The sequence below is a fragment of the Rhinolophus ferrumequinum genome, chromosome 17 (genome assembly GCF_004115265.2).
Source record: "Rhinolophus ferrumequinum isolate MPI-CBG mRhiFer1 chromosome 17, mRhiFer1_v1.p, whole genome shotgun sequence".
In the NCBI taxonomy this organism is placed as follows: Eukaryota; Metazoa; Chordata; class Mammalia; order Chiroptera; family Rhinolophidae; genus Rhinolophus; species Rhinolophus ferrumequinum.
In genome coordinates, this window is record NC_046300.1 from 44,109,682 (window position 1) to 44,132,972 (window position 23,291).

The following is a 23,291-nucleotide window of genomic DNA, read 5'->3' on the forward strand; positions in this document are numbered from 1 at the left end:
AGTCACGGGCTAGGTCTGCCCTTTCAGTGGAGGTGGGTTCTCCACCCAGCTGTCCAGCCAACCCCAACCACTGAGATCACCCTTCCCAAGCCCCCTTTGGCTGGAACTGGGCTTCCCCAAAGGCATGACTCCCAAGAAAGGGCTGGCTGATTGGCAATCATCCAGTCTGTTCTTGCCAGCAAACTTGGTTTTAGGGACTCTGGATCCTGGGCGACAGATGCATGACACATGAGTTTTTGGCTGGCCACCCGGGCAATGTGATCCTGTGGCTGAGTGAGCCATATTCTAGTGGACATCAGCTTCACCAGGAGCACCTTTAACATTCACTGCAAAGCTACAACATAGCATTGTGCACACCTAATTCTGCGAGACAGGAGCGGGGGTCACAAGACGTAATATCAGAAAGGGGATGACAGCTGTCCAAGTTGCCCCCAGCCCGTCCCCTCCTCCAACAGTACCGTGTCCTCCACTTTAAGAGATCCCTTTGGCCATCCAGAAATACCTCTTCAGAAAGCTCAGCTCAAAGGCCAACCTTTCTGAAACTTTTCCTGACACCATTTTCTATAAATATAAGCCCTGTGGGCCCCCAGACTTCCATGAGTATGAAACACTTCAGTGCACCTTTTTACACACCTGGCTCTTTAATTAGTCCCTCAAGTCTCTCCAAGACAGGGATAATGCCGTCCCGTGTTTAGAAGTTATCAAAACAGCTTGGATATTGGGCTAGTGGAAAGACCAGCTATTGTTTATTTAATACCTGGATGGCAAGTACTGTGTCAGATTGTTTCCATTCATATCTCCACTTGATAAAGAAATGGAGGCACAGGAAAAAAGAACTTGCTCCAATTCAGCAGCAAGAGTCAGGACTCAAACACAAGTGTTTGTTTCCTTCCAGGTGTCACCAAGAAGCCTGGCCCTGTCCAACAGCACTTCCTGCACCGGTGGAGATGCTCCGTGTATGTCCTATCTGACACAGTAAGCCTCAGTCACCTGCAGCTATTGAACACCTGAAATGTCATTGGTGGGACTGAGGAATTGAATTTTAAACCTTATTTGATTTGAATAATTTTAAATGTCAATAGCTACACACAGCTACTGATTACCATCTTAGCACAGACAGAGGCAGATGTCTTGGATTTGAAGTTCACCCTCTCATTCACTGGCTAGATTTGGGGCAAGCTGCTACAGCTCATGGAACGTCAGTATCCTTAGCCAAATGGGATCATTATTTCGGAGGTTACCTTTTAGAGCCCAAATGAGCTCATTAGGTGAAAAGGACCAAAGCTCTCTATAGGCAGAGAGAGCAGCTGCAGAAATCGGTGGTGCCTAGATTGCCCTGGGGCTCTCTGGACTGGGACCCTTGGCAGGGATGTCACCCCCAGGCCCAAGTACCAGCCACACGGTCTTAGGGAAGAAAAAACCCTACCCTCCCTCCTCTCACATATGCACACAGAGCACAGACCTCATGCAGCCCCAAAGGGGCAAGAGACTTTAATTAGGGTTGGGAGAATCCACCGGAATAAGAAAAGTTACAGCGAGCGTGGGAGCAGAGAAGCCAGAGCGGGTGGGAGGGCCCGGCCAGGAATCTCACAGGACTCACCTCTCCACCTCTAGCACAGGCACTGCACTGACAGACAAGGCGTTAACAGTGGCCCCTCACGGCTGGGAGGGCATGAAGCAGCCCTGCAGCCAGAGGCTGCCTGGCTTTCTGGCCCTAGCTCATAGGCGTGTCTGGTGGCCACCGGTTCAGCCCCCGTCCCCAACCAGGGCTGAGTGGCCATCTTCAGGCAGAGCTTCAGGCACCGCTTCTACTGGGCCCACGGAGGCTCAAGAATACGAGGATGAGGGAGAGGACGGGGGTCTGAGCTCTCCCTCCCTCCCCACATGGGCTGACTTTGGGGAGGAACAGTAGCCGCCTTCTGGCTCCAGGCCCGCCCAGACCCACAGCGACTAGTAAAGTACAATCACTGGGACCAGTCACAGCCACTGGATGTAGAGGTTGTTTAAAAAAAAAAAAAAAAAAAAAAGACAAAAAGGTTACAGTCTCCTACAAGCACAGAGTTTAAATTTCAAGACGTTAAAAAAAATGTGTCCCGGCCCAGGGGACTGAACATCAGAAGCCAGCCTGACCAGGCACATGTGGCCTTTGGGGCAGGTCCACTGCTGCTTTGTTGCCAGCTAGCAAGCGCACCACCCACCTCCCTCGTCTAATGCCCACCCCCAACCCAGCTCCACTCCGCTGCTTCTGCTGCTGCCGCTCTGAGAAGTAACTCCAGGACGCCTTCGCAGAGACACCGGGGAGCCTGAGGGGGAAGGCCTCGAGATCCAGCCAGATGGTTTAGAACTGTCAAGAGAACCAAGAGGCAGTGAATAACGGTTATTGCTGTATCCCGGAAGGCTGCGTGGGGGAGGTGGGCTGCTCTGAGAGCTGCTACTGTGCCGAGATCTCTGAGGGGCAGGCTTGGGTCCCAGGACATCCCTGCGGGCACTCTCTCTCCTTCAGCCAGATTCAGCAGTGACCTTTGGGGCACTGGCCCAAAACCTAGCACTAGACAAGGCAGAGCAATTAAGGGTGGTACGGGCGTTGCCACAGCGCCCTTCGGCTGTGTCATGGAGGCGGCTATAAAGCCGTCACAGTGCCTTACTTACTGAGCACTGTGACTGCCTTCGTTAGAGACGCAAGGGCTTGGGGACTCAAGAGGGCTGAGTACTTTGTGTCAAGCTCTATGGGATCCTCCAACAGGACAGGCTCTTGAAATGTTTTCTGCCATCAAGGATCGCCCATGGACATCTTACAGACCAGAGGTGGGACGACTGGCCCACAGGCTGAACCCAGCCCAAAGGCGAGCACTGTTTGGCCCCCAGTGTTTAATATGAATTAGTTGCCAACCTTGAAAATATGAGACTCCGTATACAAATCCAGATGTGGGGATTCTTTGGAAAAACTGGAAGATGAAGCTGTGTGGTGGTGATCCTCTTTGGGTGAGGCAGGTGCTGCTGATACGAGGTCCCCCCACATATCCCACTTCACTCACGGACGTTACCTGCCCAAACCCTGCATGCACATGAGCATGTGACCACTGCCAGATGCCACAGTGCTTTCCTAGATCTCACTGTGAAACCTAGCCATGTCCTGGTTGTCCCACTTACTGGCTGAGGGACCACCAGCAGGTGATTTAACTTCCAGAGCCCCCAGTATAATCATCTGTAAAATGGGGATGGTTTCAGATATTAAATGAGACACGTGAATGTACTTTTTTAAAGCTGTAGAACTACAGAAATGTAATTATCACAAAAACGAAATGATTGTTGAATGAATGACCTAAGTATTAAATTGGGACAAGAACTGTTTTTCTTCACAGTTGAATCCAAAGGCCTCCTAGTGCCCTGGCCAGAAAATTCTGGTCCGACAATACATAGGACACTTATTATGTGCCAAAGGCTATGCTTTACATACATTTCCTCATTAATATCCAACTACACCGAAGGCTCATGTTACTTACTCACAGTCTCCTCGTTTCACTGCTGAGGAAACGGAGGCTCAGTGACGCCGGCTCACACCCAGTCGCCTGACCCCACAGCCTGTGTGATCTGAACAGGCACGTTACTTACCCTTTGCACACACTACAGCTACTTTGCACGCTGGCTGCCCTCAGTATAATTAAAGCCCAGGGCAAGCGGGTGTATTTCTATTTTTAGGAATCTGAGCTCCTTCTGGGCTGGGTCTGCATGCACTGGGAGGAATAAACACTAAACCTACCATCTAGGGTACCAACTCTGAGTGGAACATGTCAACAAACCAAAGATTGTTTGGAAGAAGAAAAAGACCAAGTAGAAGGCACGTCCTGAATATGTAAACAAGAACAACTGTGTCATCAGTGCATCAATGTTTACAATCGTTCCTCTTCAGAGGAATGCAGTCCTTTCCATTAGGGAGGCACAGACGACTGAAGAGGGATTGGGACTTAAGCCAGGAAAGTGATGGAAAACAGGCTGAAGAAATTATGACGTTAAGCCTGAGAAACAGACGCTGAAGGAAAATATTTAAGTCTGTTTGAGAAGTGGAATTACACTGTGACTAACTGTCCTATAATCCTCAAAAATTCGCGTATGGATTTAATTGGCCGCACTAGGGGTTTGAATTAGATAACAGGGAAGGACTCTGTACGTTTTAAGATGTGGAAATGAGCTTCTAAGTCCTCATGAGAGGTGAAGAGAGGCGTCCCCCGACACCTAGAAATGAAAAAAGCTCTGTAGCTCTCCAAGATACACCTGCTACCCACCAGAGGCCCTAGAGGCATCAGGAAATTTTCCGCACCATGGGCACCCCTTTCCTGCCAGATGCTAAGTTCTCAACACAGCCCACGACCCCTCCTACTTCTGGGAGGAGCTCAGCAGACCCCTGCTTACATTCTTGAGGAACTCCTCCGCCACGATGCGGGCGCGCGCGTTGACCGACAGCTTCATCTCACTGATCTCCTTGTCGATCTCCTCCATGAAGTGGATCACAAAGTCCACCAACTTGTGTTTGTACATTTGCTCTGTGTGGAAGTTGGTGATCAGAAAACTGATGTCATACCCCTAAGGAGAGGAAGAAACAGGAGAAAATTAGCATCCGGGGCACTAGCTGGCCACGTCCCCTGCATTCACTCAGCCACATGCTTCCAGCTGGCTGTGGTCGTCTCTCCAGCGACACAGTTTTCAGTCAACAGCCCACCTGCTCTGGTGGGGTATCTGTGTTAGATCCAAGGGACTGGACCCAATTGAGAATTCTGTATCAGATGTCTCAGGAAGACTATCTGTGGCACAAATAGTTGCATTCAGAAAGAGTCAAGGGAGAATGAAGGGACCTGAAATCTCGTTACAGAAGAATCTAATCAAACAGGGAACACTTAGTCTGGAGAGGAGAGATGCTGTGGGAGAGGGATGGGATGGAGTCTTTAACTACCAGATAGGCTGCTTGTGGAAGAACTTTTTTTTTTCATTCTGGGTGGCCCCAGAGGTTAGATCTAGGACGAGGAGAAAGCTTTTCGCTCAGGATGAGGATGAGCTTATCCAGCATGTCTAATGTATCTGATGATGTTGTGTGCTGCTCAGTCACTGGGGATATTTTAGTTAATCTGGCAGGGAGCCTGGGAGAGGACTCAAATACAACGTCAGGCAACAACTGACCCAACGTCAGCTATAGCCTTTAGAGACTATGAACCAGCTAGTGGCAAAGCTTAGAAAGGAGTTCTGATTCATGGTGTCCTCTCTGCTGCTAGACTATATCTCTTGGAAGATGTGCAATGTGTCTCTTCTTTTGTGCCTTTTCCATGGTTGAGACAGACCCAACTTTTCCGAAGCGCATCCCTCTTACTCCCACTCTAGCTGAGACAAAGGCCAACTCTCAACTCAAGGAGTGGGTGGTGCCCCACAGCTGGAGAAGCAGCCACCCTGGCCAGTGACAGAGGACTCAACGTTAGAATCCTGGGTATTACAAACCCGTGGATCACACGGTCTCACCTCCACCGGCTTCCTTCGAAGGATAAAGAAGTTCTCTGCTCGCATCATCATGAAGCGCATGAACTTGTGGCATAGAATCTTCTCAATCTCATCGGCCTGGTGAGAGCAGAGGAGAAACGCTTTTTCCCTAAAGCCGACACCTAGGCCAACAGAAACCCGTCGCCTGCTCTTCTGACCCCATTTCCCCCAGGCTCACCGGAAGCAGTGCGTTTGGTACCGGGAGCAACTGCTGCCTCAACTTTGAATCATGGGGCATCTGGTTGCCAACTGAAAGGAGGGTCTACAACATCATAGCCTCTCCAACCGGACAGGGCATTACCATGCTCTCATCTTTGTCCATTTCAGGGAGCTAAGCTGGTGAACCTGAGTTTTCTATCCGCTCCTTCCAGAGTCCACACCTATATTCAAAGTTGTCTTTCCCTTTCTCATTTCACTAGTAGTGCATTTTCCAGTTTGTGATCTACCCCACTGGGAGTATCAGAAATAACCTTAGGTAACCTCCACTTTAGTAAACACTGTACATCAAAGAATCCCCTCAGTTTCTCCCTGAACTCCCATTATTTCTGTAGGAAGAATGCTGCTGCTAGGCACTGGTTTGCCTTCAACAACCGCAACATGTGAATCTCTTCTAACAAAGAGTTAAAAGGGTAGAGCTTTCTGTAGGCAACAGTATCTAGTCTGAACTTAGTGACACTGTTTTGTTTTCATTATGTTTATGTTTATTTTTTAGACTCCCTCTATTTGGTGAGTGATACTGTTTTCCCACTTATGGCATATTCTTTTTCAAACTAATTTGAGAAGAAAAGTCAGTTTAAAGAAACCCATTCAGTAAATAACTGTCCAGGTGGCACGTAAATACAAAATTGTGGAGATGGTGGGAATGTCAGCTGCCTGAGGCAACATTGTACTTTGTTTTTCACCCTAAATCTCACTTTCAGAATTTATGGCTATCAAATTGGTACTGGTACTATTTATTTTTTGTAGTGGATTCTTCCTCATTACTCAGGAATGGTTCCATGCCCTGACACCACACTGGCCCATGGCCTGAGCTGCTACATTCAGAACAAGGCCTACAGGACAGAATGGCTCACTCTTTATTCTACTGACTGGCTGAGTTTGGCAAATCATTTCCTGGGTACATTTAAGGAAATAGAGGGTTTCCTTGCACCCTGGTCTCTCGGATGGGGGATCCCCGGCCTCCTAGGGAGGCAGGGGCTCCATGGCGAGCTCACCTGTTTCACAGCAATGCTGACCCGTACAGAGTTGATGGAGCCCTCAATCAGAACCTTTTCCTTCTCATTCCTGCTGATGGTCACAGGCTGTAACAGGAGCTCTTTGCTACTCCTGAAAACACAATGTCACAAATGCCTCTGTACTATAGAGGAACAGAATGCTTAGGGACACCCCACAGCAGGTCCTGGAATCACTATCTGAGACCAGAGTCCAAGAAATAGGAGACTCACAAGCAGGGGTGCTCCAAGATGGGGGCCAGTGAGTGTGTTCTCCAGTGGAAAGAGCACAGGCTCTGGAGTCAGGGCGAAAGGTTTTGAAATCCAGCCTCCTCTGTTACTTTCCTTGGGCAAGTTACCCTCTTGGAATCTCAATTCTCTCATCTGTAAAATGACTGATTCCTATTTCACTGGCGAGGACTGAGAGAGATCAAAAAGGGTCAAGTGTCCAATAGCGTGCCTGGCACACGGTAAGAGCTTTACAAATGGCAGCTCTTATTTTAATAACTATAGGCAAATCCACATACCATTTAGGGAACAAAAAGAGGGACTACCTTAAAAATAAGGACAGGCTAAAATCAAACACAGTCAATCCAGAATGACTCACTTATTCAGCATTAAGACCTCTCTCAACTCAGTTCCCATTCTGATGTCTCTACTTCCCTAGATCTATATAATGATAATTCACTGTGGTGGTGGTGTCTGTGAATTGTTGTCATTTTAAAACGCCTAGTGGAGATCATATATGTAAAGTAGCATAACATGGCACATGCTAACATCTTGTGTGTTTTTAAAAATTCAAATCATATCAACATAGTGTGGTAACACCACATCTCAGTTATAGATGTATGTCCCAGATTAAACTTTAAATGGAAAAAAAGAATCATCTGTTTATAAAACATGAACTAGATGAGAGAGAGACTATAACCCAAAATGCAGAATATCTGGAGTAGGAGATGAGAGAATACAGTTTGGGGGTGGAGGGGGGGGAGAAAAAATCCTTGATCTTTAAGAAAAGGATGGAGATGGCATCTAACTAAATCCTCTCAGCCAGTGGGTTCAATAATGCCACAGGAAATACTTCATGAACAACTCTACTCTGAAAAGTCATACCTTGTGTCAAGCAATCTTGGCTCCAGAGTAGATTCTCCCCTGGGTTTTGTCCTGCCAACCTACTGACCCTATTTTCTGAACTCCAAATTGGGAACCATTGTTCATCTGGCAGCAAGACAAAATATGTGAACTGTGGTTGTCCTTCCAGGATGGAAGTTCATGGCACCTTCTCAACAACAGCCACCTCTGGGGCTGTACCTATCACCCCTACCCTGAACTTTTCCTTCCCTACCTGACTTCCACCTCCGGCTTGTTGTGTCGTTCCACGACCTGGGAGGAGAAATTCTCCAGGCAGAGGGCAGCCTGCAGTGTGGCCCGCACGGCACTCAGGTAGGGGCGGAGAGTGGCAGTCTGTAGGAAAAACCCCAAAGGAGGATCAGAATCTGTCTCACCAAACACACTGGTCCCCTGCTCCAGCTACACAGGAGCCAGGCAGTACTGAGGGTGCTGGATTCTCAGACACCGAAGAACAGACTAAGCCTTCAAGGTGCCTTCCAGTCTAAGTCTGGAGCAGTGGTTCTCAACAGGGGACCATTCTGCCTGCCAGGGGACATTCGGCAATGTTAAAACATTTTTTACCGACATGACTTGAGATGGGGGTGCTACTGGCATTGAGTAGAAAGAGGCTGGGCAAACTGCTAAACCTTCTACAATGCACAACAAAGAGTTGTTCAGCCCCAAATAGTGCCGAGGTTGAGAAACTCCGGTCTAGAAGCATACAGGTAAATGAATGATTGTCCTCAATCTGTCTTTTGAGCCAACAAATGGATAAATCTACTATGTGCCAGGCACTGAGCTAGGGGCTGGGAATTCAATGATTAAGACCATCTCTACCCTTAAACAGCTCAATGCGGGGAGAGACTATGATACAAAGAAGAATAACTGAATTAGATTTACAAGTTATATTTGCAGAAGCAATTGGCTTTGATTTGAAGATGGAAATACAATTAGGAGTACTTTAGAATGAGAAAAAAAGAGTAAGGGCATTCCCACTAGAAGGATCAGCTTCTAGCTACTCTAACTCATCTTCATTTCCTTACATTCGCCAAGTTCTTTTTCCCCTCAGAGTTTCACACTTGCTGAACTATCTATCTGCAGGCTTTTCTACCCTCTTGTCGCCTAAGTCATCCTTCAGATCTTGGTTTATTCAGGGACAGCCTCTTCCTTCCTCAGAGAAGTCTTTCTTGACTTCCCCTTAGTAACAGTTCTTGTAATTTACAATGATACATCCTTCAAACATCTTTAGTAAAGCGATTTCTCTTTCACTAGACTGCAAGCCTCAGGGTCAATAGACCGCGTCTATTTTATTCAAATCTACATATCCTGCTCCTAGCTCAGTTAGTACCTAACCTATATAGTGTCATTCATTTTCTGTAGAATAAATGAATGAATGAAAGCTGTAACTTAAGCAAGGTTAGGATTAACACAAAAGGGCATTAAGAGTTCCAGAAGTAATAATGAGTACAATGTTGCTGTAGGAAACATATTTTAGATTTAGTAAACAAGGCTGCAGTGGTAGTCTGGAGATTCATGGGGAATCTCAAATGCCAGGCTACTGAGTTTAGCTTTTCTTTTAAGGTGGTAAAGAACTGCTGGGACTTTCTGAGGGGGAAGTTATAGGACCACAGCTGCAGGGGGGCTCTGTGGAGAATGGATTGGAGAGGGAAGTAAGACATAAGGCAGAGAGAGTTATTCAAGGAGTACTGATGAGAGCCTAGACTGGGGCCTTAGAGAGGAAAAGCACAGCAGTTCGACTATAACATAAGTATCAGAGCAATTCAACTGTAACATAAGTATCACAGCAGTTAGACTGTAACATAAGTATGCCAGCGATTAGACTATAACATAAGTATCACAGCGGTTAGACTACAACATGGTTAGACTATAACGTAAGATGTAGATAATCATGGAATTAAAACACCTCCCAACAAACTACGCTCCATTGATACAATTAAATACTACTCAGAAATGAAAAGGAGTAACTACTGATACAACACGGATGAATCTCAAATGCACTATGGTAAGAAGCCACATTCAAAAGCCTACATACTGACAATTCCATTTATATTACAATATGGAAAAGGCAAAATTATTGGGGGGTTAAAATCAGTGGTTGCCTGGGGTCGGGGAAAGAGGAGGAGGCCTGATTACAAAGGGACTGGCGGGAACATTTTGAGGTGATGGGAATGTTCTGTGCCTTGATGGTAGTGGTTACGTGATTGTGTGTGTCAAAATTCATAGATGATAAACCGGAAAAGGGTGAATTTTAGGTGGCCAGCCCCATGACACCTGCCCTTTCACAAATAAAACAGTCTCATGCAATACCTCAATAAACCTGATTTTTAAAAAATCAAGAGGTATGGCCAATTTAAGAAACAAAGAAGGAAGAGCGAGTTTAGGAGAAAAGAGGAGTTTTGATCTGGAGGTTTAATGTCAAAGTATCTTCAAGATATCCAGGCAAACCTTGGGAGACACCAGAATACACAAGGTCATCAAAGCCAAGGGACTAGACAGGTACATTACTCCCAGGAACGTACACATTTATCAAACAGGAGGATTTCCAGGGAGAGAGATCAGCAGTATCAGATCTTACAGTAAGGCAACAACGTTTTTGTTCTGACCAGGAAGGGGCTCGGGTGGAGGCAGCTTAAGAAATCCTTCAGTACGGTAGAATCAAGGTAGGGGGTAAGGAGAAGAGTGGGATATGGAAGTGTAGACGCTTCCCTGGGGAAACTAGAGAGTCTGGCGGGCAGGAGAAAACAGAGCAGTGCATTTAGTGAAGTTCTATTCCGGGTGGGGAGGTAGCCCTACCACCTGAGCGCTAGCTACTACGAGCCTAGGAGGTCTCACTTCCGGCTTCCTCCATGCCTCAGGTATTCCCTACCTGTCTCCAAAGACAGACTGTGAAGTCACCATGCCTACTTCTTACGAGGGCGTTCCCCGCTCGCCCCTTCCTCCCTTCGACCCCCACCCCGCCTTCTTTCTCCGAGCCTCATCGTGCCCCCAACTCCCCAGCATCCCTCGGCCCCAGGCCTCTCCGCTGCAAAGCCGTATCTCCCCCAGACCCACAACTCTGAGACAGAATGGGGGGGGGGGTCCCTGGCCCGGGGCCCGGCTCTCTCACCATCGCGGGCGCTGGCTGGGCCGGAAAGCGGAAGTACGGAAGTGGCCAGGCCCGCGACGCCTGCCCTTTCGCGAGAAGCGCAGCCGCAGTCTCCGCCCGGACTTCCGGACAGTACCATCTGTGCTCCGAGCAGGGTGAGGAGAGCCTCGGAACGCTGGGTCCCTTGGAAGTTTTCCCGCTAGGACTGCCTTGGTATCTTTAGACTGCTGCAATTTCAGGTCGGTACTCAAGCTTCTCCCGTTATCCATGCAGCTCTCGCTTGTGACTTTGGCTTTCTTGTCCTATTTGCCGCTTTCTTTCCCCATAGTCATGCAATGGTGCCGCCCGGCCGAAGGTTGGGCACCATATTTGGACAAGGCGAGGCGGAGGAGCCCTGCGTTCCTTCCGGTTCTGCGCCCCCATCCTTCCCCCGAGCCCCTCCTACCGGCTGCCTCTGGGGCTCGGCGGAACTAAATGCCTGACCGAAAACCCGGCTGCCGAGCCCCGCCCTCCAGCCCTTGGCTGTTCCCTCGGGTACCCGCGGCGTAACCCCCACCCCAATTGCAGTGGTCCAGCTCACGGCCCGCAAACCCTCCCCCGCAAGGCACCGTGAGCTCTCCCTCGCGTTTCTCCGCCCCCGCGTCAACTGCAGGGGCCCCGCCCATAGCCAGTTGCGAGCGGTAGATCCGACCAACCGGAACTCCCCACCCCCTCTCGCGGCCCGGGGGCCGTAGGAGGCCAGAGTGTGGAGGTAGAGGGGGCAGGAGCCGCGTTAGGGGTCTCGAGTGGACGGGGACCCTGAAGGCGGGGCATTGGGGCGACCCACGGGTGGAGCCAGCCGTTAAGCAGTCCCACTTCTGTGCCAGGCACTGAACTGGGCTCTTGACGAGCATCATCTTTTAATCCTCAGAACATCCGGGGGAGGTAGGTACCATTATTATCCCCATTTTACAGATTCAGACTTCTTATGGGGAAACAGACCCACACTACTTTGTCCCCATTTTGCAGTTGGAAAAACCGAGACTCAGGAAAGTTAAATGGCATATTCAGGGCCACATACATAGAGAACGGCAAAGTTTGGGCTTGGACCCAGGTATGTCTGGCTTACCATATCACATTCTTAACCACTGTCGGGCAAAAATAACCGGCAAAGTGGGAAGGAGTGAGACAAGGTGAAGCAGGGAGGCACAATTGAGAATGGGATGCTTGGAGCTCAGAGGCTTAGCAGAACTCACGAGAAGAACAACAAAAGAAAAGAGCATCAGGAAGACGTGGCATAGTGTATCATGGTAGTGAGGGGCTCAGACTCAGAAATACCTGGATTCAAAGTCTTGGTAAGCTTGGGCATGTACCCACCCTTACAAAGTCTCAGTTTCCTTATCTGTAAAATGAAGAGCACCATGGTCCCTGCTCAGAGGGTGAGGAATCAGTGAAAAGCTGGTAAGATGTCTGCACCTTGCTTGGTGCACAGTGGGTGCTCTCGGAGTAATAGCAGTGCCATCAGTCTTGTCAATAGGGTACTGAAGTCGGGCTTTCTCCTTGAGGCTGTTCCTGGATGGAGGGAACCCTTGGGCTTTCCTTGTGCCACTTTACCTCCCATCAATGTCCCTCTCCTTTTCAGCTCCGCAGGGTATCCTGGGCCATGAGTGAGCTGAAGGACTGCCCCTTGCAGTTCCACGACTTCAAGTCTGTGGACCACCTGAAAGTCTGTCCACGCTACACAGCAGTGCTGGCCCGCTCTGAGGATGATGGCATCGGCATTGAGGAGCTGGACACTCTGCAGTTAGAGCTTGAAACCCTGCTTTCCTCTGCCAGCCGGCGCCTGCGGGTGCTGGAGGCCGAAACTCAGGTGATACCCTACAGAGACGACGTCACCAGGGGTAGACTGATAAGTTATGGGATGGCTCATTGAGTTCGTCCCATCTGCTAAGGCCTGGGGTACAGGAGGTTGCAGGGGGGACAAATTGGGTTCTAGGGACACAAAATAAGCAAGAACATGTGTGATCTCCATAAACTGCAAGATTTCTAAGCATTTATTGACAACACAGCCCTCCCGCCCCCGACCCACCCCTTATGTTCTGGGTCCTGTGCAAGTCATTAGAGAAAGATAATTAAGACAATTCTGGCCTTCAGGGAGTTTGCTAACTATAAGTGGTGGGGGGCTGGTTAGACAAGTACCAGGTGATGTGTTATGGTTAGGGGGAATAGGGGAACTGGAATGAGGAGAGGATTTGAATCCTGGACTAAGCACTAGTTAGTGTTAGTTTCCTAGCTCTGTGACTTTGGGAAGATTACTTCCTATTTCTGAGCATGTTTCCTGTCTGCAAACTGTGCCGAATAATAGGACGTACCAAAGAGGATTTGTGAGGATTAAGAGAGGTTTTTTGTTTCGGTTTTTTTTTGCGAAGTCTGAGCCCAGTTTCTGACACTAAGTCAGCATTTTAAATGTTAGTCATTGGCACTACTCTCATCTCTCTTCACTGCATAAACATCCTCTGGGGCCTGTGTGCCAGGTGCTATGCCAGATCCTGGGGGACAACTGGTTAAGATGAGCTTCCTGGTCTCCAGCAGCTTATAATCTAGTCAAAAAGATAAAGTATGCTGTGCATTTTAGTATGTCCAAACAAGATGTTTGGGCCTACAGTGAAGGTGCAAAGTGCCAGGGACTCATAGAGGAAGAAGATGCCATTTCAACTGGACTTTGAAGTATGAAGAGCGTTGACTTGTGGTCCCTGAGAATCCACTGAAGCTTTTTGAACAGGGTTGTGGCACAACCCGTTGTATTTTAGTGTCTAAGCATCAGGTAACTGATGTGAAGAAGGCTTCCCAGTTGTGACTTTCAAAATGAAGGTTTGCTGGGAGGCTTGCTTGCCTTCACCAAAAAGTTTCCACCAGCATATTTTCCCAGACCTAGCATGCACTGGGGTGTGATCACTTGTTTGGCCTTGCTACTAAACACCACCGAGGTGAATCAGAATACAGACAAAATGAATGGAATGATGAGAAGTATCTGAGTAAAATCCTGTAAGATGGACACAGAAAAGGAGCTGGGTTTTAAAGGATGAGTAGGAGTCTGCTAAATAAAAAGGGGGTGGGGAAAGACTTTAGCGCCTCCTCAAGTTCTAGATCCTGATTCTTCACTGGGGGAAACAGTTGTCCTCTGTCTTCCCTTCCCTCCCTCATTAACAGTCTCTCTGAATTTCAGATCCTCACTGACTGGCAGGATAAGAAAGGTGACCGTCGATTCCTGAAGCTGGGTCGAGACCATGAGCTTGGGGCTCCCCCCAAACATGGGAAGCCCAAGAAGCAGAAACTGGAAGGGAAGGCAGGGCATGGGCCAGGCCCTGGCCCCGGGCGACCCAAATCCAAAAACCTTCAGCCCAAGATCCAGGAATATGAATTCACTGATGACCCAATTGATGTGCCTCGGATTCCCAAGAATGATGCCCCCAACAGGTTCTGGGCCATAAAACATAGAAGGGCCTTGGGATCCGGGCCGTGGAGACTGTGGAGGGGCCCAGGGCTGAGGCTGGTGGGGCACGGAGTGCCCACTTAGGATCTGCTTCTCCCTGCAGGTTCTGGGCTTCAGTGGAGCCTTACTGCGCTGACATCACCAGCGAGGAGGTCCGCACACTAGAAGAGCTACTGAAACCCCCAGAAGACGAGGCTGAACATTACAAGGTAGAAACCCTGAGCCTCGATAGACATGATGGAGAACAAGAGGGCTGAAAGGTGCCTCAGAATCAAAGATCCCAAAGACATATGTCATCTTACTTCCCCTACCCTGTCCAGACTCCTCTCTGCCCCATCAAGCCACCCAGACATCCATTCTTTCTCCTTGCATTGTCTCCCTTCTGCCCCATCCAAACGGTCACCACATCCATCCTAAGGCTTCAATTTCAGTGAGGTCCCCCCTTGACCCCACATCTCCATCCCCTCTACTTTGGTTTAAGACTTCATCAGCTTTCACCCAAACAGCGTCTTAATGCTTTCCTGCCTCCAGAGGGGCCTTTCTTTGTCTTTCTTTAATATGTATAAGTTTATTTTCTTAGGATGAAAATAAAACAGGTTCTAGTAAAGAAAATGTGGAAAATACAGAAGAGTGTTGGGGAGAACTCTCCCATAGGTCCGCTGTCAAGCTCGGATGTGACACAGCCATCCCTGCTCCCAGGCCTCTCTGGGCTCCCATTTCACACAGGATCGAGTCCAGGCCTCTCAGTTCTTGGTGGCACAGCCCCAGCACCCTCTCCAGTTTCCCTGGCCACGCCCCCTCTTCACTGCTGCCTTCACCAGCCTCCACCAAGCACCGTGCCCTCATTCCAGGGCCACACAGGGTCCTTGCTGGTCTCTGGGCCTCTGCACTGCTCTTCTCCCCTTGGCAAACTGACCCACCCTTCAGGGCTCTGATCTCATGTTACCTCCACCAAAACGCCTTTGCAGATGCCCTGGCAGAAAGTCAGTCTCTCTTTTGTGCTGCCAGAAGACCTCAGTCTAACCTCTATCACATCACTGAATTTTTAAAAAAATTATTTTAAAAAGGAATCCATACAGGCAGTAATAAATTCAAGCAATACAAAAGAGAATCTCCTCTCCCAACCCTAAAGCCTGTAGAGACGAGAGCTATGACCCGAGATGGTCCATGTACACACAATATTCTGTACCTTGTACCTTGGAAATCGCTCCATATTGGCTTCTGTGTGTGTTTTAGTTTGCTTACTAGACTCTAAATGTAGAGATTTTATCTCCTTTGTCTCTTCTCACTTATACCAGGTACAATCCTCGGCCCTGGGCTAGGTACTTGGGAGGCAAAGAAGTGAATGAAAGAAGGAAGGAAGGAATGAAAAGCATGCTTACCCCTTTGCACTCATGGGATCTCTCCTACAGATCCCGCCCCTGGGGAAGCACTACTCCCAGCGCTGGGCACAGGAGGACCTGCTGGAGGAGCAGAAGGATGGCGCCCGGGCGGCGGCCGTAGCCGACAAGAAGAAAGGCCTCATCGGGCCACTGACGGAACTGGACACTAAAGGTTAGGCCCCCCACCTCCCTGCCTACCCCAGGCTGGGACTGGCGCTCCCATCACTGCAGCCCAGCTTCCCACCACTTCTCTGTGTGCTTCAGATGTGGATGCCCTGCTGAAGAAGTCTGAGGCCCAGCACGAGCAGCCGGAGGACGGGTGCCCCTTCGGCGCCCTGACGCAACGCCTCCTGCAGGCCTTGGTGGAGGTGAGCTCGCCAACCCCAAATGGCAACTGCATGTACTTTGTTTTAATGCTTCGTTTTCATACATTTAGAAGGATACGCAGATCAGAAATGTAGAGCCTGATCACTTTTCACAAACGAGCACACTATAATAATAAATAATGTAGGATAATAACAGCGTATAATAAAACATGACCAGTATCCTAGAAATCCCTCATGCCCCTCCCAGTCTCTAACTTCCTCCCAAGATAGCCCCTACTTCACAGTTACTTCTGCTGGGTGTTGGCTAAGTGCTGAGCCCTGTGCAAGGGGCTTTCCACACATCCTCTAGTTGGAGGCAGCACAGTGCTTAGCTCCATGTTACATACAAGAAGATGGAAGCTTAAAAAAAGGGAACTGTTTGATTCAGAGGTCACACAGCTAATACATAGAAGCAGGACTCAAATCCCAGGTTCAGGGGCCCTTTTCTCTGTGCTCCATGGCTGATTTTAGGCACGTCCCTCATCTCACTAAGCCTCAGTTTCCTCTCTGGCCCAAGCACAATAGTGTATTACTCCTGTAACAGTCTGGGGCACATGTTCCAGGTTGGCTGGGCTGCAGATAGGGATTCCAGCTGTGGGGGCTTTGCCATCTTAAACGTATGTTCTGCACAGTATCACTCTGGGTGTGATTGCCGCTCGAAGCCCACAGGAAAAGAGCAAGGAGGAGTGTGTGAAGGAAGGTTAATGGGCCGTGACTGGCTGTGGCTCTTCTTCTCTCACTTTCCACTGGAGAGAATTTGTCACCTGACCACACCTGAGTGCAAGGGAGGCTGGGAAGTGTAGTGTATATTGGCAGCCATAAGCCCAGCTACAAAGGGAGAAAGGTGAGAATGGCGTTTGGACAGCTAGCAGCCTCTGCCACAATGTGCTTAGCACATGCCTGGTGCATTGCATGTACTTGACAAACCTGAGCTGTTCTTGTTACTGTCACTGAGTGTTATCTTCGCTCTTCTGTGCTCCCTTCTTTTGGCATCAGTATTAAAAAAGGGGGTTTCCAAAATGATCAAAGCTTTTTGGAGGGTAGAAAACCTTCCCAGACAGGGTGGGATGGGAAAAAGGATAGTTCTGGTCTGGGAAGACTATCCACGTAGGTCAGAGAGGAGCAGGAAAATGGAAATATTATAGCTCTTTCTCCCTCATCCCATTTTGTGGTCTTCTAGGAAAATATTATTTCCCCCATGGAGGACTCTCCTATTCCTGACATGTCTGGGAAAGAATCAGGAGCTGATGGGGCAAGCACCTCACCCCGAAATCAGAACAAGCCCTTCAGGTGAGTGGAATCCTATCCATACCCCACAGTGTGGCCCCTGCTTCTGGTGACTTCTGTCCCTCCTGACGTGGGGAGGCGTTCTTTAATAGAGAGGCCTAGGGCACTTTGAGAAAGCCCAATAGAAGTCTCAAACGTGTATTTCCGGCCCAGCATTTCTGCACGCGCAGGCTTAGCACAGGGTTGTTCAGCCCAGCACTGTTTATACTGTAAACAACCTAAACGTCCCGCTGAAAGAGAGTAGTTGGCTAAATTGGGTAACTAACCCGTGACTATTAATCATATTAGAGAAATATAGTTAATTGACATAAAAAGATGTAAACAGTAGAGTGTTAAGTGGGGGAAATGTCAGTTTATCACAATACAGACAGTATGATCCTTTTTTTAAGATAAATGTGTGCGTGTAGGGAAAAAACAAATATATAATGAAAGATTAGAAATAATATATAACAAAATCTGGACTATATATAGCACAATAGTCCCCTCTTCTCTGCAGTTTCACTTTCCACAGTTTCAGTTATCTGTGATCAACTGTGGTCCAAAAATATTAAACGGGAAATGCCAGAAATAAACAATTCATAAGTTTTAAAATTGTGTGTTGTTCTGAGTAGCACAATGAAGTGTCGGCGCCACCGGCTCCGTCCCACCTGGGGTGTGAATCATCCCTTTGTCCCACACAGCCACACGATGTCCTCCACCCATGAGTCACTTAGTAGTCGCCTCAGTTGTCAGATTGGTTGTCAGAGAGAGAGAGACCACAGTCACATAACTTTTATTACAATATATTGTTATAATTGTTCTATTTTATGACGGTTAATATCTTATTGTGCCTAATTTATAAATGAAACTTTATCATATGTTTGTACGTGTAGGAAAAAAGCAGTATGTATAGTGTTTGGTACTATCCACGGTCTCAGGCAGTCACTTGGGGTCTTAGAACGTATTCCTTGCTGATAAGGAGGGACTACTATATATATATGATAACATAAAATATATGTATATTACATGTAACCTACATATTAATAACCTACAGCAAAATAATGTTACCATAACAAAATAATAGTGGTTCTCTTTGGGTTGTTGGCATTATAGGTTTTTACGTATTTTTTTGTTTTTGTTTTTTTGTAATGGGCATATGTTACTTGTGTTTGAAACAAGACCAAATTTGTCTGTCTCTCTGTATTTCTATATCTAAGTAGACAGAGGGGGCGCCCAAAGAGAAAGGAAGTTTTCACTAACCTCGGGAACCTCTGCGGGATCCCCTTGATTTGAGGGCTGCCTTCCTCTGCAGTGTGCCACACACCAAGTCCCTGGAGAGCCGAATCAAGGAGGAGCTGATTGCACAGGGCCTGCTGGAGTCAGAGGACCGTCCCGCCGAGGACTCAGAGGACGAGGTCCTTGCGGAGCTGCGCAAACGGCAGGCGGAGCTGAAGGCCCTCAGTGCCCACAACCGCACCAAGAAGCACGACTTGCTAAGGTGAGTGACGGGAGGCATGGGCCATGGCCACTGCCTCTCCCCGTCTGGAGGCTTTACCACAGGCCACCCAAACCTGGCAGGGCCTCGGACTCACCTGCAGAGCCTTGAAGAAATTATCAGTGCCAGGCACCGCCCCACAGATTATGTCTCAAATAGATGGTAATCCCGCAGACTATCGGGGCTCAGGCATCTGTGATTGATTGATTTACTTATAATTGTGGTAAAAAACATGTCATATAAAACTGACCCTCTAAACCATTTTTAAACGTACAGTTCAGTGGTGGTAACTATATTCACCTTGTTATGTGATTTGTTATTTTTAATCTTTTCATGCTTATTTTCTTTGTCCCCCAAAGTATTTTTATGAAAAATTTCATACACACAGATCTGAAGGAATAGCGTAATGAATACCAATATGCTCTCAACCTAGATTTATCAACTGGTAACATTTTGTTCGACATTTGTGATTGCTATTGGCCCTTCACCTGAAATTGCCGAGTGTTTTAGGACCAGTTTTTTAAGGAATTGGTTGCAATGTCATTTATTTTATATTGACTTTCATCCTTTGCCCTGCATTGGTCACAACAAGGGTATAGGTGACATCTGGAGGGAGATCATGGTACGGGGTGCCCTCTTATTGGGGACAACCAATCTGATAACTTCTCACAGCAGGTGCTGTCTCTTTGCCTCCCAGCACAGGGCACACTCATTCATTTGTCCACCTCTGCCTGTCTCTTAAACGTTGTGCTGGGGCTAGCAAGAGAGGCCTAGCAAAGGGCTCGCAGCCTCCAAGTGGATGATTGATAAAGATGTGTACCATTGAAAGGAGAGGTAGGGTGGCCGGTTAGCTCAGTTGGTTAGAGCGTGGTGCTGATAACACCAAGGTAGCCGGTTCGATCCCCACATGGGCCACTGGGAGCTGCGCTTGACAAACTGCTAGGGTACTTAAGGACAAGGGTGTCCGGAGTGCTGACTATGTCCCAGGGACTTCCTGTACACCCTCCTATTGAATCTTGACGACAGCCCAGGGGTAAGTGTTTACCCAATGATGAAATAAAGGCCCAGGGAAGTGAGTGCTCTGCTGAAGGTCACATAGCCAGTAAACAGCCCAGCTGCGACTTGAGCCCAAGGCTAACTCCAAAGCCTCTTTCTGGTTCCTCTCCAGGGCAGGAAGAGGCAAATACAGATGAAAGAGGTACTGAGGAAGGGAGGGGGAGGGGAGAGAAGCAGCAACGTACAGAGGCAGAAGTAACGGGCAGTGAAGGAACTGGCTTGGGCCTATGAGGAGGCCAGTGTGCAGCCCTCAGCCCTGCCCTGATTCAGATCTGCTCGCTAGCTGTGGGATCTTGGGGCATTTCTGATCCTCCTTGAGCCTCATCTTTATCACTAGTAACAGAAGAATAATATATCTACCTCACAGGGTTGTTCTGAGAAATGACTGAGCTAATCTTTTTGAAGAGCCTAACATAGTACCTAGCACCTAGCACCATGTTCCGTACCAAAGTTCAATAACTTTGCTTTTTGGTGTGAAACGACCCACAGGAGTGCCAGCCTTGGGTGGTGGGTGGGCTCAGTCTGGAAGAGGGCCCCACTCTGGAGGTGGGCTTCTCATGGCACCTGGCCCGCTGATTCCCACAGGCTGGCAAAGGAGGAGGTGAGTCGGCAGGAGCTGAGACAGCGGGTCCGCATGGCAGACAACGAGGTCATGGATGCCTTCCGCAAGATCATGGCTGCCCGGCAAAAGAAGCGGACCCCCACCAAGAAGGAGAAGGACCAGGCCTGGAAGACTCTGAAGGAACGCGAGAGTATCCTAAAGCTGCTGGACGGGTAGCCTTCACCCCTGCCTCAGGCTGCCTCCCCCTGGTCTAGGGGAGAAAAGGGAGGGAGCCCCAGTTCCTTCTCCGGGCTGCTGGAAGCCTCGTCCTGTGGCTGCCTGTCAGATGTCGTGTGGCCACAGTCTCTAGAGGACTGGGGCGTTTCCCTGAAGTCTTTCGGCCTAGGTCTGTATAGCCAGGACCCAGGAGGCCCTGCTGGGCTGGCCTGGTGTCTCTGTTTCGTCCCCAAGATGAGGGAGACTTCATTTCTGGGCCTACCTTCCCCCTCTCTGCCACCCCCACCCCACCCCTCTCTCCCTCAAGGACTTCTCCTTTGTGGTTTTGTAAAGTGCAAACTTAAGAGTAAAGTGACTGCTGTGGTTTTTTTAAAAAGCATCCAGAATCTTTGAGTATCTGTTACTGTGGAGTAGAAAGCAACTGGGGTGGGTCACAAAGGTTCAGGAGGGCAGGGCATGCTTGGTGGCTCTCAGCCTGTTGCCACTAGCCCTTGTCATTCATTCAGGAAGGACGTTCTAAGGGAACTTGTAGCTGCAGGTAAGAGCATATCTGCCCCGCTCCCCACTCAAAGTGGATTAACAAGAAGGCAGCTTGTTGGCTGGGGGCTTGATCCTGGAGCAGGGCGGCCTCCCAGGTTGGCCAGTCCAGCAGTGCCAGGATCCAGGTATCTCCACACTGCCCTCCGCAGTGTCAGCTTTCACCTAAGTGGGTTCCCCTCTGGCTGTGTGGTGGCAGCCAGTAGCAGTCAGTGAAGGCCGAATGCTTCCTCATTTACAGCCAGCACCAGAGAGGGCAGGAAGGAGCAGGTAGCTTCCATGGTCCACCCAAAAGAGCAAGAAGCCTTTCCCAGACATCCGTATGTCTCACCCAAACTAAGTATCACATCACTGTGATTCGGAACCAATCACTGTGGCAAGGGATGACTAACGGGTTTAAACTAATGAAAGTGTCTGCTTTCCCACTAAGTGCAAGGCAACGGGGAGAGGGTGGAACCCAACAAAGATCTGAGTAGGAAGGGGAAATGGATGCTGGATGCGCAGGAAGCTAGCCCTGGGAAATAACAGGTGAATAAATACGCTCTTGTCCCTGCCTCAAATTGAGAATAATTTGCAGTTCACTGTGAGAAGGTTAAGGTCCACACAGCAGAAGGGAAGGGAAGGATCCCTGAGGTACTCAGCCATAGAGGATGGCGAGGACAGCCAACATTCTTGTATACCCAACACCTCTCCTGTCGGAGAACTGCCCTTTCCTCATTTCATGTGACTCTTGTGGGACTGTCAAACTAGAGTGGACACGTGTTCTCAACTTGGCCAGTCACAGTACCCCATCACTGTAGCCATGATGCTTGGTCCAAAGAATGGGCAGTGACCCAAGCTGGGCCAGTCAGAGGTCTTCCATAAGATGGTTGTATGGATGCTGAGAGAAGAGGGTTTCTCTTGGATCAAAAGCCATAGAATGTGGGACGGCCGGATGGCTCAATTGGTTAGAGCATGAGCTCTGAACAACAGGGTTGCTGGTTCGATTCCCACATGGGCCAGTGATCTTTGCCTTCCACAACTAGATTGAAGACAACAAGCTGCCGCTGAGCTGCCGAAGGGGCGGCCAGATGGCTCAGCTGGTTAGAGCGTGAGCTCTGAACAAAGTTGCTGGTTCAATTCCCACATGGGGAGGGTGGGCTGCGCCTCCTGCAACTAAAGATTGAAAACAACAACTGGACTTGGAGCTGAGCTGCACCCTCCACAACTAGATTGAAGAACAACGACTTGATGGGCCCTGGAGAAACACACTGTTCCCCAATATTCCCCAATAAAAAAAAAAAGTAATTTAAAAAAGCCATAGAATGTAAGGTTGGACCACCTGGTGACTCACTTTTCTGCCACGTGGAAGAACCTGCCCGAGAATAAAGCCAACTCGGAGAGGCAGAGCGAGGAGATAGAGAAAAACAGAATCTTCATGATGTAGCTAGAGCCCTGGATCCTCTAAAGACATCAGCCCACCGATGCTTCTTTTGGCTTAAGCTAGTTTGCTTTGGAGTTTTGTCGTTTGTCAAGTAAAGAAGACCTGAGCAATAAAAGTGGATTTTTAGCAAAAAGAAGGATGGAGTAGGGTCCTGAGAGAGAGGATGACATGAGGCCCAGCCTCCCACGTGGTGTGGGGACTAGCTGCTGCAGTTTTTCAGTAACTCATTTTCCCCAAGTTGCTTCTAGTCTTCTCTTAAGACACCCACATTAATTTCATTAATTAATTAAATTAAATGCTCAGTAAATGTTAGCTCTGTACCAGGCACTATTCTAAATTCATTAAACTACTGAATCTTCTGAACTACCCCATATGGTAGGTACTAACAACATCCATTCACAGATGTGGAAATTGTGTCATAATGAGGTTACATACCTTCGTCAAACAGTTGATAAGTGATTGAGCCAAGATTCGAACTCAGTCCATCTGACATGCAGACAGAACCTCTTCATTACACAACTCTTTGGGGCTCCACTCCCCTCCAGCCTATGTGAATGGTACTTTTAG

The 23,291-nt window shown here is 48.6% G+C and overlaps 2 protein-coding genes across 6 annotated transcripts; one reads left to right on the top strand and one right to left on the bottom strand.

Moving 5' to 3' along the window:
• Window positions 1-1,463: 1,463 nt before the first annotated feature.
• ARPC4 (actin related protein 2/3 complex subunit 4) lies at window positions 1,464-11,081 on the bottom strand. 2 transcript variants are annotated; one of them, XM_033131973.1, is made up of 6 exons: window positions 10,972-11,081; window positions 8,080-8,198; window positions 6,738-6,849; window positions 5,506-5,601; window positions 4,411-4,581; window positions 1,464-2,344 (listed from the first exon to the last, which is right to left on the bottom strand). In XM_033131973.1, exons 1-6 carry the CDS (start codon window positions 10,972-10,974, stop codon window positions 2,339-2,341), a joined length of 507 nt encoding a protein of 168 aa, XP_032987864.1. In that variant the 5' UTR covers window positions 10,975-11,081; the 3' UTR covers window positions 1,464-2,338. The 2 variants fall into 2 exon arrangements, with proteins under 2 accessions (XP_032987864.1, XP_032987863.1); XM_033131972.1 differs by lacking the exon at window positions 8,080-8,198 and having other exon boundaries at window positions 2,008-2,344; window positions 10,972-11,005.
• TADA3 (transcriptional adaptor 3) lies at window positions 11,073-21,134 on the top strand. 4 transcript variants are annotated; one of them, XM_033131967.1, is made up of 10 exons: window positions 11,372-11,701; window positions 11,817-11,874; window positions 12,572-12,799; window positions 14,156-14,406; window positions 14,526-14,631; window positions 15,835-15,976; window positions 16,069-16,172; window positions 17,350-17,459; window positions 18,748-18,933; window positions 20,572-21,134. In XM_033131967.1, the coding sequence occupies exons 3-10, from the start codon at window positions 12,593-12,595 to the stop codon at window positions 20,762-20,764; spliced, it is 1,299 nt and encodes a 432-aa protein (XP_032987858.1). In that variant the 5' UTR covers window positions 11,372-11,701; window positions 11,817-11,874; window positions 12,572-12,592; the 3' UTR covers window positions 20,765-21,134. The 4 variants fall into 4 exon arrangements, with proteins under 4 accessions (XP_032987860.1, XP_032987858.1, XP_032987857.1 ...); XM_033131968.1 differs by having other exon boundaries at window positions 11,383-11,484; XM_033131969.1 differs by lacking the exons at window positions 11,372-11,701; window positions 11,817-11,874 and adding an exon at window positions 11,073-11,189.
• Window positions 21,135-23,291: the final 2,157 nt, after the last annotated feature.